We start from the raw sequence: 19,279 nt of genomic DNA on the forward strand, positions 1-19,279 counted from the left end.
TAAATAACTCCAACATGGCACTACCAAGCCTATCCGCCATGTCCCATTCCCCTCCCTCTCTGACCCACTCCTCCTCCTGAGGTCCTGATTTCAGCCAGTGACAGTGTGAAAGTCCAGCTCTCCCAGGATAAAAGCCTCAGAAATCTTTAAACTCCCCTTTTTCTGACAACCAGAACAATCTCACCCCCCCACCACCCCGGAACAACACTCCTACCCAAAGAATGCCTTTCCCAGGCCACTACCTGAGCGTTTGCTCACTCTATGGAGAGAAGCCCGCCAAAACATAAACCCTGGGAGGAGAGCCATGATGTCGTCATCATCTTTGCCTTCCCCTGGCATAACAGAATGTTCCCAACCTGGAGCAAGTATAAGACCACCATTCTAGCTGACAGTCTTGGGCCAGGGAAATTCAGAGGGACAGGCAGCACGGCCTGAAGCTTCTCTTCTTGCAAAGATGACACCAAGTATCAGAATCAAAAGGTCTTCATCAGATCCCCACATCCCTCTGCTCCCAGAGCACAGTTACACCCCACATATAGTACAAGGTAAATGAACCCCACCTGCAAAGAGCTGAGCCCCAGAACCATCAACTCCCAGCTGGGACACACAGTAAAACCCTGAGGTAACTTGATTTCCCATTTAAATGGCCTGGTGATTTGCTCCAGGCTTCAGCCCAGAACCCCGATCTCCAACAAGAGTAGGTAAAGGTCTTATCTTTATGCATGTGTGTGAGAAGGAGCGGGGAGGGGAGGGAAGGGGAGATGTGGAAAGGACCGCCTCTTGGGGAGGCGCAAGGCAGAGCTCCACAGCCACACCCCTCATGCTTCCCAGGCCCAATATGCCTGGGGAGCCACCGGGGAGCCATGTTATCAGAAAACTCTTGGAATAACGGCCACTCTCTTGGTCCTCCTAAGCAGCTGCAGAACCCCCAAACACTCAACCCACACTGAACCTGGCGTGGACCTCTACTGGGAGGGAACCAAACTGCAGCCTGGACCCAGACTGACTGGGAACCCCAAGAGAGAACCCAGGAACCCCGGCCAGCTACTGCTCAGATTCACTCCAGCTATTTCATTAACCTTACAGTACACAGCACGACATTTTATGGGATTCAACACTGCATGATGGGGGGAGGGAAGGATTGGGAGTTTGGGATTAGCAGATGCAAAATAGTATATATAGGATGGATAGACAACAAGGTCCTACTGTGTAGCACAGGAACTATATTCAACATCCTGTGATAAACCATCATGGAGAAGAACCTGAAAGAGAATATATATATGCGTACCTGAATCACTGTGCTATACAGCAGAAATTAACACATTATAAATCCACTAGGCTTCAAAAAAATTTAAAAAAACAGAATTTTAAAACTAAAAAAAAAAACCCACTGCATTATGATGAAAAATCAAATTGGTGACTTTACAGTTGCTTCATTCATTGAACATGTATGTGTGCCAGGTGCTATGTTGGTTCCAGGGAAGGCAAAGATGATGGAGATTCAACTGCAGGCGTCTAGCAGACATCTGCAGAGGGTCCAGGCAAGCCGAAAGCAAGGTGGGGGCATGGGAAAGGGGATTCTTTACCCACAATGGCTACTCTGGAGACATAACCAACAGAGCTTAGCAACTGAAACATCTTGAAACTGCACCATATACAGCCTTGAAACCCCAACTGTCTCCTTGAAGAAGTCTACAGCCATATAACAATCTCCACATTCTTACAATATAGAACGCTTCCAGGAGCTAAGTTAAAGGATAACGCACCGAACTCCAGATTCCTCGTGTTGTCTGATTTACATACATGCTTTTTCTTTTTGGACTAATTTTCTGTCCGAGAACTTTTTATTTTTTTTTTTTTTGTGGTACGCGGGCCTCTCACTGTTGTGGCCTCTCCCATTGCGGAGCACAGGCTCCGGACGCACAGGCCCAGCGGCCATGGCTCACGGGCCTAGCCGCTCCGCGGCATGCGGGATCCCCCTGGACTGGGGCACAAATCCACGTCCCCCTCATCGGCAGGCAGACTCCCAACCACTGCGCCACCAGGGAGGCCCATGTCTGAGAACTTTTCTCCTCTTTCCCTGGTGTAAGGTAGATGTGCAGCCCCCTTTCACTGAGTGAGAAGCAACTTAAGAGGGAGAGAGGGCAGAGGGCATGCAGCATGGATTCAGAAAATATAAAGTAACACAAACCTAGCTGTCTCCACGTTTTCCCTGGGTCAGAAATCTATGTATTCAAATAGGGGCCCCTTTAAACCAAAATATAGTTCAATCTGGAATAGTACCTAACCAGAGAGGCAGTGAGACAACTTCTGAGGACTGAACACTACCGTGTCTATAGTTCCCTGCTCCTCCCCATACGGCAGCCAGACATTACTGTGGAGAGAACATTTACTACTGTGGTTAGCGCTTGGAAAAAGAAAAAGCCAACCGACACAATAAACTCAGTTCATTTAATTTCAAAACATGAACTCATTGCTATCTCAGGAAATATCACCTTACTCTTTAGATTAAATGTTAGCCCAAGTCTAGGAGGCATTCAACAGTGAGAAAGTAATATACTCTAGTTGGCTTTTCCAGGCTCAAGTTTCACCAAAACAAGTTTCGTACAAAGATTAGCCAAGTACCGGGTAATGGGATATGGAAGGGTTACGTCATCTGCGGCCCATTTCCAAAGAAACATGGCTTTTCCAGGTGGAATTCTAAGTGCTCTCTCTTCTCTTTATAATCTTTGTTACACCAGTTTGCTGGATGGGTAATGGCAGGTGTATTAAAACTGCTTGCAAGCCATGAGGCCTTGGGCAGGTCATTTCATCTCTGAGTCTCTGCTTCCGCCGTGGTGAAGTGGATTGTTAGGGGCCACTAGTCATGGGGCCCCTTCCTGAATGAACATCCCAAGATTGTTAGTCCTAGACTCCACTGTCCAACTCTTCCTGTGGCTGCCTGGGCACAAAGTCTCCCAACGGGCATTTGAGTCCAGCACCAAACGCTGTGTGACTCACACATTCTGTGAGTAGGGATGGAAGCAACTACCTTGCAGACTGAGCCAGCTCATCTCCCAAGTCCCCTGCTCGGCCAAATTTCCAACCCTGACATTCACCCACCTTGCATATCCTCAACCACTCCCCTGGCACAGTGAGAGAGGAAAAAAGAGCAATCTGGTGATACCCTCGATCTGGCGAGGATAATGGTAATCAAATTTTATTAACTGCTTATGAGGCGTCAGGTCCTGCCCCGAATACTTTACTTGCATCATCTCATTTAATTCTCACAAAATCCCTCTTAGGTATACATAACATAGGAGGGAACTGAGATGTAAGGAGATCAAATGATTTGGCCAAGATCTCACAGCTAGGAGGTGGCAGAACCAGGATTCAGACCAGGCCTTTCTGACGTGATACTACATTTTAGCCAATCTAGATGCTTGGAGTAACCAAGTATAAATATGAAAGCGTCTCACTTTGCCCAGGACAGGACTGATTTACACCTGTATCCCTGTGCCGTTCTTCATAGTACCCCCTTTCACTCTCAGAAGCGTGCCGGCTTGGATGATAAATTATACAGTCACCTACTTATAATGCCTCCCTGAGGGGTGATAATAATGATAATAATTATTATTAAACAACCATGTCACATTTGCAGTAAAGCCCTACTTAACCACTCTACATTAAAGAGAGACCTCTCCCACCCTCCCTATCCTTCTTCTTACTTTGCTGTATTTTTCTCCAGAGCATTCATCAACGTAAAAATACAGATTTTGCTTATCATCTCCACTAAAATATAAGTTCCATGCAGGCAAAAACGGCTTTTTGTTTACTCGTGTATCCCCGTTTGTAGTAGATGTTTCATAAATATTTGTCGAATGAATGAATGCATCATCACCATTGGAACAACAGCGAACATTTATTGAGCATTTACTATGTGCTAGGTGCTGCTCAAAATACATATATTTTATCAAACAACCCCAAGCTTGGAAGAGTTATCCTCACCATTTTATAGATGAAGAAATGAAGCCTCAGAGAGATGAAGCGATACTCTCCAAGGGCACACAGACTGTTGGTGGCAGAGCTGGGAAGGAAGTGAAGCTGACCTCTACACAACCAACTACCACTCTGACAGCAGAGACACGGCACACACACAAGCAGCACAAGGATTCAGGGCAGTATGGGGTCAAAGGCGGGTCAGCGCTACTGCCTGTCAGAGATCCCCAGAGAGTGTGTGGTCAGGCAGGGCTTCTTAGGAGAAAGGGGACTTGATCTGAGCTTTGGAGGATGGGATAGAACATGGACAAATGGAAGAAGTATTTAGTCCCAGGAAGCAGTGAAAGCGGAAAATCACAGGGCTGACCATGCTGATTAGAACAAACAGCTTCTATCTGGAGGCCCTGCAGAGCAAGATTTAGAACACTGCTGTCAGGACTCTCCTGGTGGGCCAGTGGTTAAGACGCCACACTTCCAACGCAGAGGGTGCAGGTTCGATCCCTGGTCGGGGAACTAAGATCCCACATGCTGCACGGTGCGGCCAAAAAATAAAAATAAATTAACTAATTAAATTAAAACAAAAACAAAAACACTGCCATCACCTAGAGAGCCTTGAATGCCATGGAGCAGTTGAGCTTCATCCACTAGTAAGCAGGATCCCACAAGAGGTTTCCTACCAGGAATGACATAGTTAGCAGCCTGCATTCCTGAAACTTCACCTTGGTAACAAGGCCAGAGGAGCTGGCAGGAGCTACAGCTGTGGACCAAGACTCCCCCTGGAGCCTCTGCAGATATACATCCTCTTAAAAGCCCAGGGCACATACTTGAGCTGGTAAATCCCTGTTTAAAGCACACTCCTTCCCACAGATTTGTGTTTTGGGTCCTATCATGTTCCTTTGAGCATGTTGCCCTTCTCTACTATGACAAAGATGATGCAGGCGCTAACCCTTGTCCCCCACCACAGTGTTCTGAATGGATGTTATGAGTATCTGTGGTGGCAAGGACCATCCTCTCCTAACCCCCAGCCATCCCAAACATCTCCATCATACCTTCTTATTACCCTGTTTAAACACTATCTGTCAACTTATTCTATCCTCGCCCCTCTTTTCACGGCCTCTCCACCTCCCTGGCTGCTACTCCTATAACACGAGAGCCAGCACATCTGCAACATCTGAGTCAAAACGAACAACCCTTGTGAACAGCCCCTGTGTCACCCAGCCAGGAACCCTAGGCTCGCAGCTAGATGGATGACGGCAGTCTGGTCCACATATCCTGGAGAGCCCAGACACCCTGAAGAAAAGCTTAGCCACATGCCTTCTGGGTGACTGGCATTTTATGACAGAAACCAGAAACAAAACCAAAAAATATACATATTTTGCCAGCTCCACACAAAAACAATGGCAAAAGTAATGCGAGCACTACTGGGTCAGCAGAGGGACCAATTATAAATCTCTACATCCACATCAACACCAAAATGAAGGAAAATGTGTTACCTTAAAATGTCATCCTAAGGAAGTCACTAATTCCAGCGGTTTTCTTTCCTCCCCTCCCGATACCCATTTCTTTATTTTCTCAGTAATTAACCAGAGCCAAAACCTTCCTTACATGCTTTGGTTTCAATTCTGAAAAGTCTATCAAGGCTATGATGGCTCATTACCTATAGCAGAAATGCATACTGAAACGTTCCTGTATATTTCAACCTGGTTTCTCCAGGAAAGGATGGAATTTCCTGCTCTGGAGACTTTTGGAATGAACAGAAAAGACATGATGACTTCAGTACCTGGAATATGGTAAAAATCTATGCCAGTTACAATTAGTGGAAAGCAGGAGAAAGTTCTAGAAGTTTCTGAGAGTTGAAATTGCTGATATTTTCCAGGAGAAGAAGGGAATACCTTCAGGTGAGTGGTCAACGAGCTTTATCCGGAAAAAAAGCAGAAGTTGTCACTTTTCTATGCACAGAAAGACAAATAAGAGTGGAAGGACCACTGCATTTTAAACACAGAAGCTGGTCGTACGTGGGCTCTGCAATGTCCATGGCATCCTTGCCTTTGGGAGGAAGCAGTATAACTGCAGAAAGGCAGACAGGGCCCTTTAACCCACTGACCTCTTTTAATCTGCTTGTTAGCTTGGCTGTGGGCAGGACCAAGGGGCCCGTGATCAATGGCTCTCTGGGGAAAGGTCAAAGGTCAGAGGCGCATTCCCTCATCATCATTATTCTCAATTATTCTTCGTTCAGAGCTACTTTCTCCCCCATTTTGAGGAAGGGCCCCATAAGTGTTTTCCAGGACACTGAAGGGCAATGACCCAACCCAGCCCCTCTCACTGTGTTTCCTTTCCTCTTCACCTCGCTCACTGCATCTCCCTGGCCAAAGAGGATAATAGTGGGTAGCAACTCACAGAGAGGCCCCTCACAGGGAGAAAGCCCAGAGGTAAGCACAGGCCTGTACACAGCACATTCACACATACCTAGCTCAGCAGAAGGCCCCACTGGTCCCCAGGATGCACCCACAGTTTTATGACAGAGCAATTCAAGGCAAAGACTTTGCCATCAGACAAGGCAGAGGGTCTACAAGTTACTAACCCTGGAATGTTAGGCAAGTCACTTACCTCTCTAAGCTTTAATTTCCTCATCTGAGCAATGGGGATAACAGTAGTTTCTCCTTCATAGGGTTACGGCAGGGATGAAACGGAATGAAGCTCAAAGTAAAGGATCAAAGCTCAAAGTAAAGTAGCTACTAATATGATGAACGTTCATTATACGATTATGTTAGCAGTACTATTACTTCTATATTTCCTTGATGATAAATGTAAAGTATGGTCATTGCACAGAATTTGAAATATAAGCAAAAGTATAGACCAAAAATAATTCTTGATAATCTCCCCCCAGAACTGAGCACTGTTAACAGTGGGAATATTTCTGTTGAGTGTTTCCTCTGTGCACAGAGACATGCACCCACTACTGGACCACCTTGTAATCACAGGAGCAACCGTCCGCCACTTGTCAACTCATTGCTGGGCCCTGAGTTCAAAGCCTGCAGCACACTTCTTTCTAATTCTCACGGTAACCCTGTGCGGCACTGTGGTACCCCTTTACAGATGAGCAAAGCAAGGCTGAAGAGGTTATGCAGCCAGGTCACATGGCTAGCTGTTCCTGAACAGAGCTGTGACTGTGGGCCTCTCTAGCTGGTGTGCCTGGCTCTCTGCCTGAGGACAGGCTGCAAGGGTGGCCGCCCCACCCTGCTTTTCCTCTCCCCATTTGATGGCTCTGCCACTTCTCAGAGGACACTAGATGCTCCAGAAGTGGCCTCATTTTCTTCTCCTTGCCCTGCCCAAGTTGAAAGAATCTAAAAGAAGGGAAGTGAGAAGGGGGGTGATAAGGATGTCAGAACCATCTACATCATGCTCTAGGCCTGTGCTTACCCCCTCCCAGTGGGTGCTTCAGGCTTGAGCAGTCACCTCCTCTCACTTTTATCAAAGGCTCTGTGACCCTGTCAGATGGGATTTGAACAGAGAAGGATTATCAGCTACTGCCTTCTACCCTAGGTGGGCAGGTGCCTTTCTGACATCCCCCTGCAGAGATAATACATAAAGATGCAAGGTCTGCCTCTAGTTACTCTTAGCCTTATTTTGATCCAATTAACCTTAAAATAGAACACGAAGCAAAACCTTTGGTTCCAGTATTCAATCAGAACGGTGAATTTGCAAGCTGTGGGTTTACTGACTTCATGTTTATTGAACTGTATCAGTGATAAAAGTTCAGGCACCCACCTCTGGCCCCAGGCCCCATTCTGGAATGGTTATTCACACACAATTGACTTCCAAGATGTTCCCAGAGAGCTCCTTCCTACAGAGGGCCACTAATGACTCAAACGTAAAAAAGGTTTGTTTTCCTCAAGCTCATTAGGAGAAAAAACCATTCACCCAAGAGCACAATGGAGAGCAGGACATTTACCTTTGAAGAAGATAACAATAATAACAACTACTGTTGTTCCCATTTTTAGGTACCCATATATCAGACTCAGCCCTGGATCCTGTTTCTATATTCTCATTTCATCTTTTCACAACCTGGGAAAGAGGGCTATAAAACCGTCTTTTACAGAAGAGGAAAACTGATTCGGAGACTAGCAAGTGACAAGGCTGGAATTCAAACTGAGAATCACCTGAGAGCCAAGTCTTTCGCAAGGAGCACGGCCTCCCACCACGAAAGGGCTCTGCACAGAGGAAACAGACAACATAACTGGTAAATCAAACAGTACATGAGGAAACCAAAGACAAACTAATGAGGTGTCAACTAATGATGTGTCCGTGGTTTCTAGGATTCTGCGAAAAAGCTGAGGCCCATCCTTGAGGGTAGCAGAGGCTCTCTGAACGTCAAGACGCAGTCATCAGCTGTTCCTGCCTGGGACGGTAGCTGCCGCCTCCCCCAATGCTCCCAGGTTGTTTGAGTGCCTCTAGCCCCTCCCCCACCTGGCACAGGAGTACTTTGGTCAGACCACAACTACCTTGGGTGGTCCTCACAGTTCATTCGAAAAGTGAGACTCATATTGGGGAATGCTCCCTCCATAGGCTTAAAGGGAGGCTGTATTGGAGCAGCGAGGACATCCCAGCCCTTACCACAGCCACGTGCCACCAAGCTCTAGAAAACCATCCCCTGGGATACTCCACGTTTTCCCTGCCTGGGAAATAACTCTTTTTCTTCTTTTTTTCTTGAGAGTATTTAGGTCTGGCAGCCTGACACTACCCAGTCCAGACCAGGACCCAACTTTCCTCGGCTGTATCTTAAAGTAGCATCTCAGGTGTAGCTTGGAGAGAAAATGTGTGAAACTCTGGGCTCTCCCACAACAGTCTGGTTGGAGAAGGATTTCAGGAAAGGATTAGGGAACTGGAGTCCTGGCACAGTGCAGCAAAGGTGCATAACATCTGCTAATGTCACAGCACATTAAACGAAGTTGTAGAACAGTAGCTTAAAGTTAGACAGGCCAAACACAACACAAGAAGTATGAAAAGCAAGGTGCCATTTTTCCAGCAAATAAGTCCATTATATGAAGAACCAGCTTAGATTGATTTAGCATCTTGGTATCCACTGCAGCTGCTATGACTTTTTTTTTTTCTTTTTGGTAGCATCTTTAAAGAGTTCACCCCATAAGTATCAATTCCAGTTTATTAATACCTATTCCTTATTGAATCCTTATCTTGGGTCAGAAACCTACAAATATAATTCCTTATCCTTGCACCCGCTCTACAAGGTGAAAACTTGCCCAGTTTACTGAGGAGGAAACTGATATCCAAGGGGGTAACTCACTTGGCCTCAGCGCTGACTGACTTCAATGGGGAATTAAGGTCCCCGCCAGCTGAAACCATCAGATAAAAAACAAATCACAAAAGCAAAACCCAAAGAAGAGCCTTCCGATCACATTTTCTCCTTATGATGGAGAAACAATTCAGACTTCCTGGGGCAGAGAGGAAAATGCCGCTCTCCTCTGCCGTCCCAGGAGTGATGGGCGGTTATTTTTGAAATCGGAGGAGAGAAAAAGTACCTGCAGCCTAGACGGTTCTTACAAGCTTGAAAGAAAACTAAGGCATTGTGAGAGGCGGGAGGAGAGGTCGCAGTGCATATTCAAGCTGGGCTCGCGTTTGTTTGCCCGAACAAGCCAAACCGCAATAGAGATCAACACTCGTGTGCATCCCCAAACTATCAAAACACAATGGGGGCGGGGTGGGGAGAGGGGGGCAGGCCATGCTGACCCGGGACCCGCATTGAGAGCTCCGACTTACGCGCAGGAGACAATCCCCAGCGTGTGCAACCCTAGAAAGCCCCAGGAATTCCTAGGTGGAAGGGTCTGGGAGATAATGCAGCCCATCCCACCCGCCTTCAATCGCTCACACACATATATACGCACATCGACTTTCCTGGCTTAAAAAACAAAAAAAAACCTGAAATCTATTTTCAAAACAATAAGGGAAATACCAAGAACTGGACGCACTTCAGGGGCTTTCCGTCACGGCAGACAGCTCCTAATGGGGCTGGGGGGTGGGGTGAGGAATAAAAAGTAGAGCAGTGCCCCGGGAGTGAGGGCTGCAGTCCACCCTTACCAGCTTCATGGTGGTGTTATTCTGGTCCCAGCGCCACAGCATCACGCTCATCTTACTTCAAGGAGAGGAGCGAAGGGAAAGAGGAAAAGGAAAAAAAGGGGGGAGGGGGCCGAAGCACCTGCCCGCGCGCCCGGCAGGTTGGGCCGCCCCGTCCGGAGTCGTCCTCTCCGACCCCGGCCCCTCCGGGCATCCCCGGCGCCCGCGGCCGCCTCGCCCCCGCCCGGGGCCGCTGCCGCGCGCGCGGGGACCCTCCTCAGGAGCCCGGCGCCCGCGCTGCCCGGCTCTAGTGCCTCCCTCGCTCGTTCCCAGCCGGCCTCCCCGCCTCCGCCAAATCAAACAACTCCCCCTGCGTCCGAGCGCCCGCGCCTCGCAGCGCGGGGGCCGCTGGGGCCGCGGCGGAGGGGGGTCGGGGCCGGCGGGCTCTCCGCCTCCTCGCCGGCCCGCGGGCTGCCCCGCGTGGCCCCCGGCGCTTCAACTGGCCGGCTCCCCATGGCGGGGGCGGGGGCCGGGGGGAGGGGAGGGGAAGGGGCAGAGGTGGTCGGAGGGGGGAGGTACTTAACTCTTTCGGGGAGGGCGTGGGTAGGCGGAGCCGACTAGGCAGAAAAAGGGAAGGTCTGATGGGCCGGGGGCTGCGGGAGCGCAGTCAGTGGCTCCTCGGTCCTCGTGGCTCCTGAGCCCAGACACAGCCCGCGCCCCTAACCGAGTGTGCTCAGCTCCGTCTGCATTTTGTTTCTGCACCGAACTCATCCAAGTTGTCTGACAGTGGCGGCTCTGGGGCTGCCGACCCCGGAGCAGCTGGAGGTGAATGCACCATCGCCACCCCACTCCGCCCCCTGCACCGCTCCCCACCCAACGCACACACCCGCGCCAGCCCACACGCCGCTTCCCCAGCAGCATTTATTTCCTGCTACGTGAAGGACGGGGCTCGAGTGTTTTCAAACACACCTGGCTGCTGTTGCCAACGAAAGGACGTCCGTGGAGGGGAGGAGGAGGGGGCAGGCGACGACAGGCGGACAGAGGAAGAGGCTGTGTGGCCTTTGTTTCCTCTTCTGCTTTTCCCACCTGCCACGGGCTCTTTCTAGGGACCTGTCCCCTCCACCCTGTGCCCTCCTCTGAGACTTTGGGGGCTGGGCACCTCCACACCTTCCTGCCCAACCCTTGGCCTGGGTCTAGCACCCCCTAATCTGGCAGTGATCCTCCAGGGCTCCCCAGCAATTTTCAGTACCCTGAAAAGGCTCAGAAATCCTTCAGCTCCCCAAGGCAAGATGACACTAGCCACCCAGACCTCAGGGCTGTATCTGATTGGGGCCGCTCAGACATCTTGGGATGGCTCTCCCCTGCTGATGGAGAGCTATGAGAACTCATGCAATGGCCTTATTACACATTCATTTCAGTAGTCAAAACTGTACAAAATGACAGGAGGTGATAAAATGGGTCCTTATCTTTACAAAGTGATCTTTAAAACATGCCAGTTAGATCAAAACGTTGCCCTACCTGACTAAAGCTTTCAGGATTTGGTTTCCCTTCATAGTTGAAAAATCCCAACTCTTCTTCTATGGCCTACAACTTCATCTCCCAGCCTCTCCCTCGGACTTCTGTGCTCCAGCAACAGTGGCATTCTTTCTTTTTCTCAAACACACGGAGGGGGAATTCCTTGGCAGTCCAGTGGTTAGGACTCAGCTTCCGATGCCGGGAGACCAGGTTTGATCCCTGGTGGGAAAGCTAAGATCCTGCAAGCTGCACTGAGAAAAAAACACATGGAAATCCTTCCCACCTCAGGACCTTTGCACCTGACAGCCTCGCTCCCTAGATCACAGTTTCCCCTAGACCTGACCATGGTCTCATTTTCATGTCACCTCCTCAGAGGGACTTCTGACTTTTCCTGTAGTGACCTTCTCCTTCCCACACTCTTCTATCTCATTACAGTCATCTTTCCTTCCTTGTTCTGCTCACTTTGTAAACTTAGCTAACTTGTATTCTTGTTTATTTTCTGCATCATCCCATTGGGCTAGAAACTCCATGGTGTCCCCAAGTGCTTGGAACAGTGTATGGCTCAGAGTGGGAGCTCAGTAAATGTTTCCCAACTGAAAACTGTTGACAACTGTCCTACTCTAAGTTCATGCAGCTTCCTCTGCAATGAGGACTGAGCCAGACCCAGGCAGCACATCCCACATCCTGCCAGAGGCCCTGACCTAGACTGAATGTCTGCAAGAGACCCTTTTATGTACATCTCCACACATATTTCTGGAGAATGTAATAAAGGCAGTCACCTTTGCTCCTCCGGGGAAGGGGCACATCCTAGGGAAACACAGAAAGGGGAAAGCAGGTATCATTTAAAAAAGTATATTCCATATTAAAATATACTTATGTATTGGAAAACAAGATTCTAAATAACTTTTTTTTTCTTAAAATAAATCTTGACAAAATCGTATTGGCCAGAAAAGCAAAACACAAGCTCTCTACTGCAGCTGTTTCCAGCCAGGGGTTCTTGGAGTCCAGAAACCTTCTGGTTATGAGAAAACGCTGTGACTGGATGTCTGTGCATTTTCTGGGGAAACACGTATAGGTTTATCACATTCTCTAGGATACCCAGAACATTAAAAAACTACAGGTCTCCCGGAAGTCACTGAATGAGCATTTGGTTCCCAATCAAAATCTTTGTTGGTCAAAGATGGAAAACACCAGTCATAGTGCAAGGAGGAATTTGAGGGCTGGGGATTTTGAGAGGGCACCTGTCCCAGCTTTAATTAAGAGAATAAATCCTGTGGCCTTGCCTTTCAGGTCTCACACCCTTCAGACCACAGGTATGTTACCTTGTTTAGCAAATTCTCCTTGATCATCTACCATGATGCACTTACCTGGCTCTGTGCTGGGTATTGAGAATCAGAGCATTTCCTTTCTGGTGGGCGTGTGTGTGTGTGTGTGTGTGTGTGTGTGTGTGTGTGTGTGTTCTCCTACCGTGCACACACACGATCATCTACCATGATGCACTTACCTGGCTCTGTGCTGGGTATTGAGAATCAGAGGAGTTCCTCTCTGGGGTGTGTGTGTGTGTGTGTGTGTGTGTGTGTGTGTACTCCTACCATGCACACACACAGTCTAGTGGAAGGTGGACACATACACCACCAGTTGCAATGCAATGTAACAGGCGCTTCAGAAGAGGGCTATACAGTGTACAGCTGGGCCAGAAAGAAAAAAACCTACGAACAAGACTGGGAGGCGTGGAAGAACTTCAGAGTGGTGACGCTGGCCTGCATCTGGAAGGATGAAGCCAGGCTGGACAAGAGGAGGCATGCATCCCAGGAAGATAGAATAGCACGTTCAAGGATGCAGAGAAGTGAAAAAGCATGGCAAGTTCTCTGTGGTCAGAATGTGGAGATGAAGTGGCAGGAAGTGGGGCAATTTGTTAGGCTGGAGCAGGCTAGGTCCCTATAAAGGGGATTCTACCCTTAATTCTTATAAATCAGGAGAGTGATTTGACCAAGTTCCCATTTTAGCAGGACCTCTCTATTAATAGCAAGAGGATGGCTTTGACAAGGTGGAGGCTGGAGGGAGGGAGACCAGTTGAACGCTGTTGAAATCACACAGGGGAGACAGAATAAGGACCTGAGCGAGGAGACGTGTATAGAAAAGGAGACTGATGTCACCAGCAAGCCACAGATGCCATGAGTGGCTCCAAGGGGTAATGGCTGTGCATTCACCCAAGTAGGTGTCAGGACCCTGCAGATTTTCAGGGACAGACGTGGCTCCTTAAACCTCCTACTACACCTTGGAGAGCTGTTTCTCATTCACCAGGCTGCCTCTCCCAGCACCTTTCTTCTCCTTCTCATTTCTGTAATCTCCCATCAAGGCCTTCGACATGGGTTCAGAGAAAGAGATCAGCCTCTCTATGTGTGGGCCACATAGGACAGAGCCAGTGGGAACAAGGCCTGTGGAGATCTGCCCTGAAGTGCGCTCTGGTTCCTCCCAGCTGTCAGCCTCTTTTTTCAGCTCATGGCCTCTGACCCATCCCCTGGGCCTGACCATTCAGCGCTGACCCTGGCAGGTAGTAACACCCCCAGCTTGGCCCAGCTCCCTGAGCGTGAACTCTCTTATACTCTCATGGTAGCCACAAGGCAGGACTTCAGGTCCTAGTACTGGTGGTGCTGACCGCCCCCCGCTCCCAGAGGCTGAATCTGCCCTTTGCTGACAGTGTCCTATGTCCCAGACCTTTCCATCCCCAGCATACAAGGGATCCATCCCACATCATCCAGCATTCGCTTATTCCCACGTCTATCTTCCTTCCTGTCTGCTTCTCTGAATTTTAGCCCAGCTTCAGTAGACATGTGATAAATATCTCCTAAATAAAAGGAGTGTCCATCTTGCTCTTCAAGGCAGAATAAGGAGGGGAGGAGAGCCAGGCCAGAAAGCAGGGTTTGAGGCTTAGAGTCCCAAAGCCCTGCTCCCCTGTGAACTTTCTTTCCCTTGCCTATAAACTGATGATCTGTGAAGCTCCTTTTCACTCTGAAATCCTGCAAGTCCAGCCCCTGTCTGATAAACTAATTTGTGTCCGGCTGTTAATGGCTTAATGCGTTTCCCAGATAACGGATTTCAGTTTAACAGGGGTCTTCCACTCTCCCAGCCAAAGCAGTGACTAATAGGGGAAAGTTCAGATGCAGTGGGGGCAGGCCCGGGGAACAGCAAACAACATGGGCTCTTTAGACGGGCCTGAACGTGGGCTGGTGCCTTTCCACCCACATGTGAGGCAGACTGTGGAGAGATGTCAGCTTTTACGTGGTATGAGGCTAACGAAGTTAAGACCAGAAGCGGTGTGCCACCCCAGAGGAAGGGATAAGCTAGTTAGCTTGACGTGGGGAGTCCACTATTTTTCCCCCAAATAACTGGGCTTGAACAGAAAAATGCCACAGAAGAGCTTAGCATCACCTGTCAAATGAAAAACCTAGCCATATTAGCAGCTATGTATCAAGCATGGCACAGGGCAACTTTCACTTACTCATCACAGCCCTGCTAAGAAAGGTCATTTTGCGGATAAAGGCTCAGAGAGAGGGAGAGTGATTGGCTCTGTTCAACCGGCTCAGAAGCCGCCAAACAGGTCAGCCTTCCTCACCCACTATCTCTGCAGTGTCTGTGTTATTGTCAAACTTCCTGCAGGAAATGAAAGTACAGAAATGCCATCCCTGGGATAATGAAGAGGACCTGTGAGCAGATATTTTTGCGAGGGGCTTTCAGACTTATTTTAAGTCTCCTTCCCACTCTGGTAGGGCCCTGCAATCTTGGATATGGAAAAAGAAGATGTATAAAAATTAAAATAAAAGGCTTGAAAAAGTACACAGCTGGCAGGCTTTTCAGGACTTGAGCATCAAAGTTAAGAAAAGCACTAAGCCTTCCTGGAGAGGAAAAAACTCCTGTTGAAAGCCAGGGACAAGGAGAGTCTGAGCACAGGAGGTGCCACCTCCCCTCTGCCAATCTCTGGGAAAGTGAGCCCCCTGCCTATAGGTCAGCCTGGGAATGCTGGGGTCTGCAGGGGGTCCAAGGCGACTGGGGGGTTTGAAAGTAAGATGTATGGCTTTCAAGAGGGCAGACACAGCATCACAGTGACAAGTCCACAAATGAATGAATATGCCCCTAGAAAGGGCTGGGCTGGCTGGGCTAGCAAAGGATTTCTCTCCCCCCACACCTCCTTTCCTCTTCTCTTAAGATAAAGAATTATGTAAAGGCATCTCCCAGCACACACACTAAAATATCGCTGACTTTCTTGTATTCCCCCGAACAGGGTTTAATTGGTCGCTTCCTGGCTCCCCACACAATTTACTTTCTTCCTTCCAGTGACGGGGTCAGGTGGTGGTAGAGAATTTCTGGGTGGAACAGGGTCTCCCATCGCCCCTCCCAATGTACCTGTGAGCTGCTCACTCCCCAGGACTAGGCCACTCACGGTCACACTGCCATGCCCTCGCCTAGGCTGTTCCCTCAGCTTAGAAGTGCTTTTCCTTCCATTCTCTGCTGGACGATATCATGTTGTTCTTTCAGGACCCAGAGCAAAACTAACTTAGTTGGTGAAGTGCTCTTCAATCCCCCCCGCATCAGAACTATTTCCACCCTCCTCTGTGGTCCCCAGTATTTTGTTTCCATCTTCTTGATGGCCTTTATAATAGTCCATCTTCTCTTGGAGTTTGAGGTTGGTATGTTTTATTTGCTGTTATGGGTATTAGTATTGATATTATTACCACTAGATTATAAGTTGCTTAGAAACAGGTGCTTTACCTTATTCATCTTTGTACATGCAGAATAGTGCTTGGCTTAACATTGGTATAATTAAACACAATTAACAAATCCAGAATGTCAGGGCTATAGGGGGTTGAAAGATCATCCAGTCCCCCACCCCCACCCCCAACTTCCAGAAGAATCCCCGTATACAGCTCCTTCCACTGTAACATGAAAAATGTATGAAAAATAAACCCAACTGAATTGTGAGGCTGGAAGCACTGGGCATGATGGCATCTTGGGCAGGCCCTCAGGAAGGAATCAGAAATCCGTGGTGACTCAGACTAAAGATTCACTTGTTTGCTGGGAGTCTGGGTATTTGATATTTCCTTTTAAATCTTAGTAGAAGAAGAGCTTTTGGAGAGTGAGGATTCTATCTTATTTCTCTCTAGAGCCGCTCAAACACTGTCAAACATAGAGGGGGGAGTAGGGTAAAAAATAAGTTTCAGGGTGAATGAATAAGGAATTAAAGACTAAATTCAAAGCTCCAAGGCAAGAGGTTTTGATTTATACAAGGCAGACAAACTGGTCCCCAGCAATGGAGGACACACCTCCAAAGAGCGAGCTTGTTTATCCCTTACATCGGAGGGTTGCCAGGTGCCCCCGGTATTTATTTGCTCTGCTCAACACCCCAGGCCTGGGGGCTCCTCCTCCAGCCCCTTCCCCTCCCACCACCTCAGTGAGGCAGATAAGGGTTGAAATTGCACAATCTTTGTGTGACCTCTGACCCCCCTTTGAAGGGCCTCCGCCTGGCCAGTCCTCCCTCCAATTCCCCCACTCTGAGGACCGCCACTTCCAGTTCTGACCCCAGGGAGGTGCTGGGGCATGGTGACCCACAGACATTTTGGGAAGTGGCTTAAAGACTTGTTTCAGGCTTATCCAGCCCACTTAGGGGGGCTAGGGGTTCACATAAGGTGAAATAAAACCATTTAAGCAAAAGAAAAAAAAATGTAGAAAAACTTCTGCCACAAAACTGCGGCCACAGAAATATGGATAGCTATTGTGGAAGCACTTAAGAAAGTTAAATGGTTTCTAATTTTTATCCTCTGTTCTGGTTTTGCATCTGAGTGATTCAGAGAAACAGTTTAGAACAGAGCTGCCCTCAAACTCTCACTGGGGTGTGTTAGGGTGTTGGGTTTTGCTATGTTTGGTTTTCGGTGGCTGTGGTTTGGTGGGGGAGAGGGTGGTGTGGTTTCGTTTATTTTATTTTCCCTGTGGGATCAGCCTTTTCATTCTGGGCCAATTCTGTTCCCCGGGGATTAAGGTTAGCAACTTAAGAGACTGCGCCTTTCCCAGGGGGCCGTGGTCTACACCTCCTGGGAACTGTTAAGGAACTGAGCGCCTCCCTAATAACTTTGCTCTTGGGAGTGTAGTTGCTTTCAACAGAAAAGTTACATGATTGAACGATTAAAGGGACACGAATACCCTAGACGTGGGCTAAAAATTATTCCCCAATGGGGGCTTTTTTCCCCTTGGAACAAAAGCAGTAGGTAAGTTGATTCCACTTTTGTTAGGCCTCCTGATCTCACAGGAGATGGCTACACACACACACACACACACACACACACACACACACACACACACACACACACACACACACACACACCCCTCCAGCAGTGTACACATCCACACTGAGTGTTCCTTCTCCCTGCCAGCCCAGGAGAGGGTGACTGTGATGAGTGCCCCCCGGGAGAGGATCGGGGCTGGCTCTCTGGATCCAGTATACAGGGCCTGAGCTGAGGATAAACAGGAGGAAACAGATGTCTGAGATGCACCAGCCGAGAGAGTGTGTGTACACAATCACCCTCTATTCCAAGTCAACAGAGGACAGCAGGGAAATCCCAGAATGAGGGCGCCATTGTTGAGCAAAGGAAAACTCCCAGCGCCACTAATGACTTGCTTTTGGCTTCCGTACAGGCCCATGAAATTACACTGGTCATTAATTACTGCGGCTGCTGATCAAACGGCCTTGGCAGTTCAGGGCATTTCTCAGCTCCTAGAGTAAGACTAGTAGAGAGGTTCTCCCAAGCCAACCCCTTTACACAACTTCCTCTCTGGTCATGCTCCAGTCAAATGTGGACATCGAGAACTCAAGGTGACCTGGTGTTATATTTATCAAAGCACTTTCTCATCAGTTACCCAGGTAACTATTCTGTGAACTAAGTTGAATGGTTGGCATGATTTTCCAAGAGGACACTGAGGCACAGAGAGGGTAAGTGAGCTGTCTAACGTTGCACAGCTGTTTAATGAGACCGCCAACCTAGGTCTTAGACCTTATTGGCTGCTATCCAAATCCACTCTCAAGGGTTCTCAAGACAAACGGACTTTACATAATAATAGTACTATTAACAAAAGCAATAGCAGCAACATAATTAATACCTTCATTGAACTTCTATGTGCCAGGTACCATTCTGAGAAGTCTGCATGTAAAATCTCATTGAATCATCATAGTAACCTTATGATATAGGTTTGAAAATTACATGGTACAGAGGGAAAATTAGGACAGAAAAGTTAAACAACCCACCTCGAGTCACATGGCTTGGATTTAAACTCTGTTTAGCTGCAGAACCTACATTCTTACCCTGTGCTGTTCTATCTCTCTGTGTGGTGACATCATGATTATAACATGAGCCTAAGATCAATAAATAATATAAATGGAATCCACTGAAAGGGTTTTGACAGATAATAGGTACCATTCCCATTTAGTCGGGGGACGATTGTTTTTGTTTTTTGCTTGTTTTTTGTTTTTGTTTAGTTTTAATGATTGTTGTTACTACAAATAAAATTCCACCAGATGCACCAAATTCTTTCTCAGGTCATGCAATTGTAGGTTTTTTTTTAAATGTGACCTGGAGCAAATTATAAACCTCTCTGTCTCCTCTTCCATAAAATGGGTATGATCGTACTTACCTTTCAGGGTTGCTTTGAAAATCAGGTAAGATACTAC

General features: G+C 48.2%; 1 protein-coding gene across 8 annotated transcripts in view; it reads right to left on the reverse strand.

Moving 5' to 3' along the window:
* Positions 1–19,279, reverse strand: part of NAV2 (neuron navigator 2) — an 840,045-nt gene that overhangs the window by 324,129 nt on the left and 496,637 nt on the right. Inside the window, exon 1 of one of the 8 annotated variants that reach the window (XM_079930290.1) lies at positions 10,072–10,546. The exons of the other annotated variants lie outside the window; for them this stretch is intronic. Within the exon in view, the coding sequence (XP_079786416.1) occupies positions 10,072–10,122 (51 nt within the window). The 5' untranslated portion in view covers positions 10,123–10,546. Of the gene's footprint in view, positions 1–10,071; positions 10,547–19,279 lie in introns of those variants that run through there. 8 annotated transcript variants of the gene reach the window in all.

The sequence above is a fragment of the Stenella coeruleoalba genome (genome assembly GCF_951394435.1).
Source record: "Stenella coeruleoalba genome assembly, chromosome: 8".
Taxonomy (NCBI): Eukaryota; Metazoa; Chordata; class Mammalia; order Artiodactyla; family Delphinidae; genus Stenella; species Stenella coeruleoalba.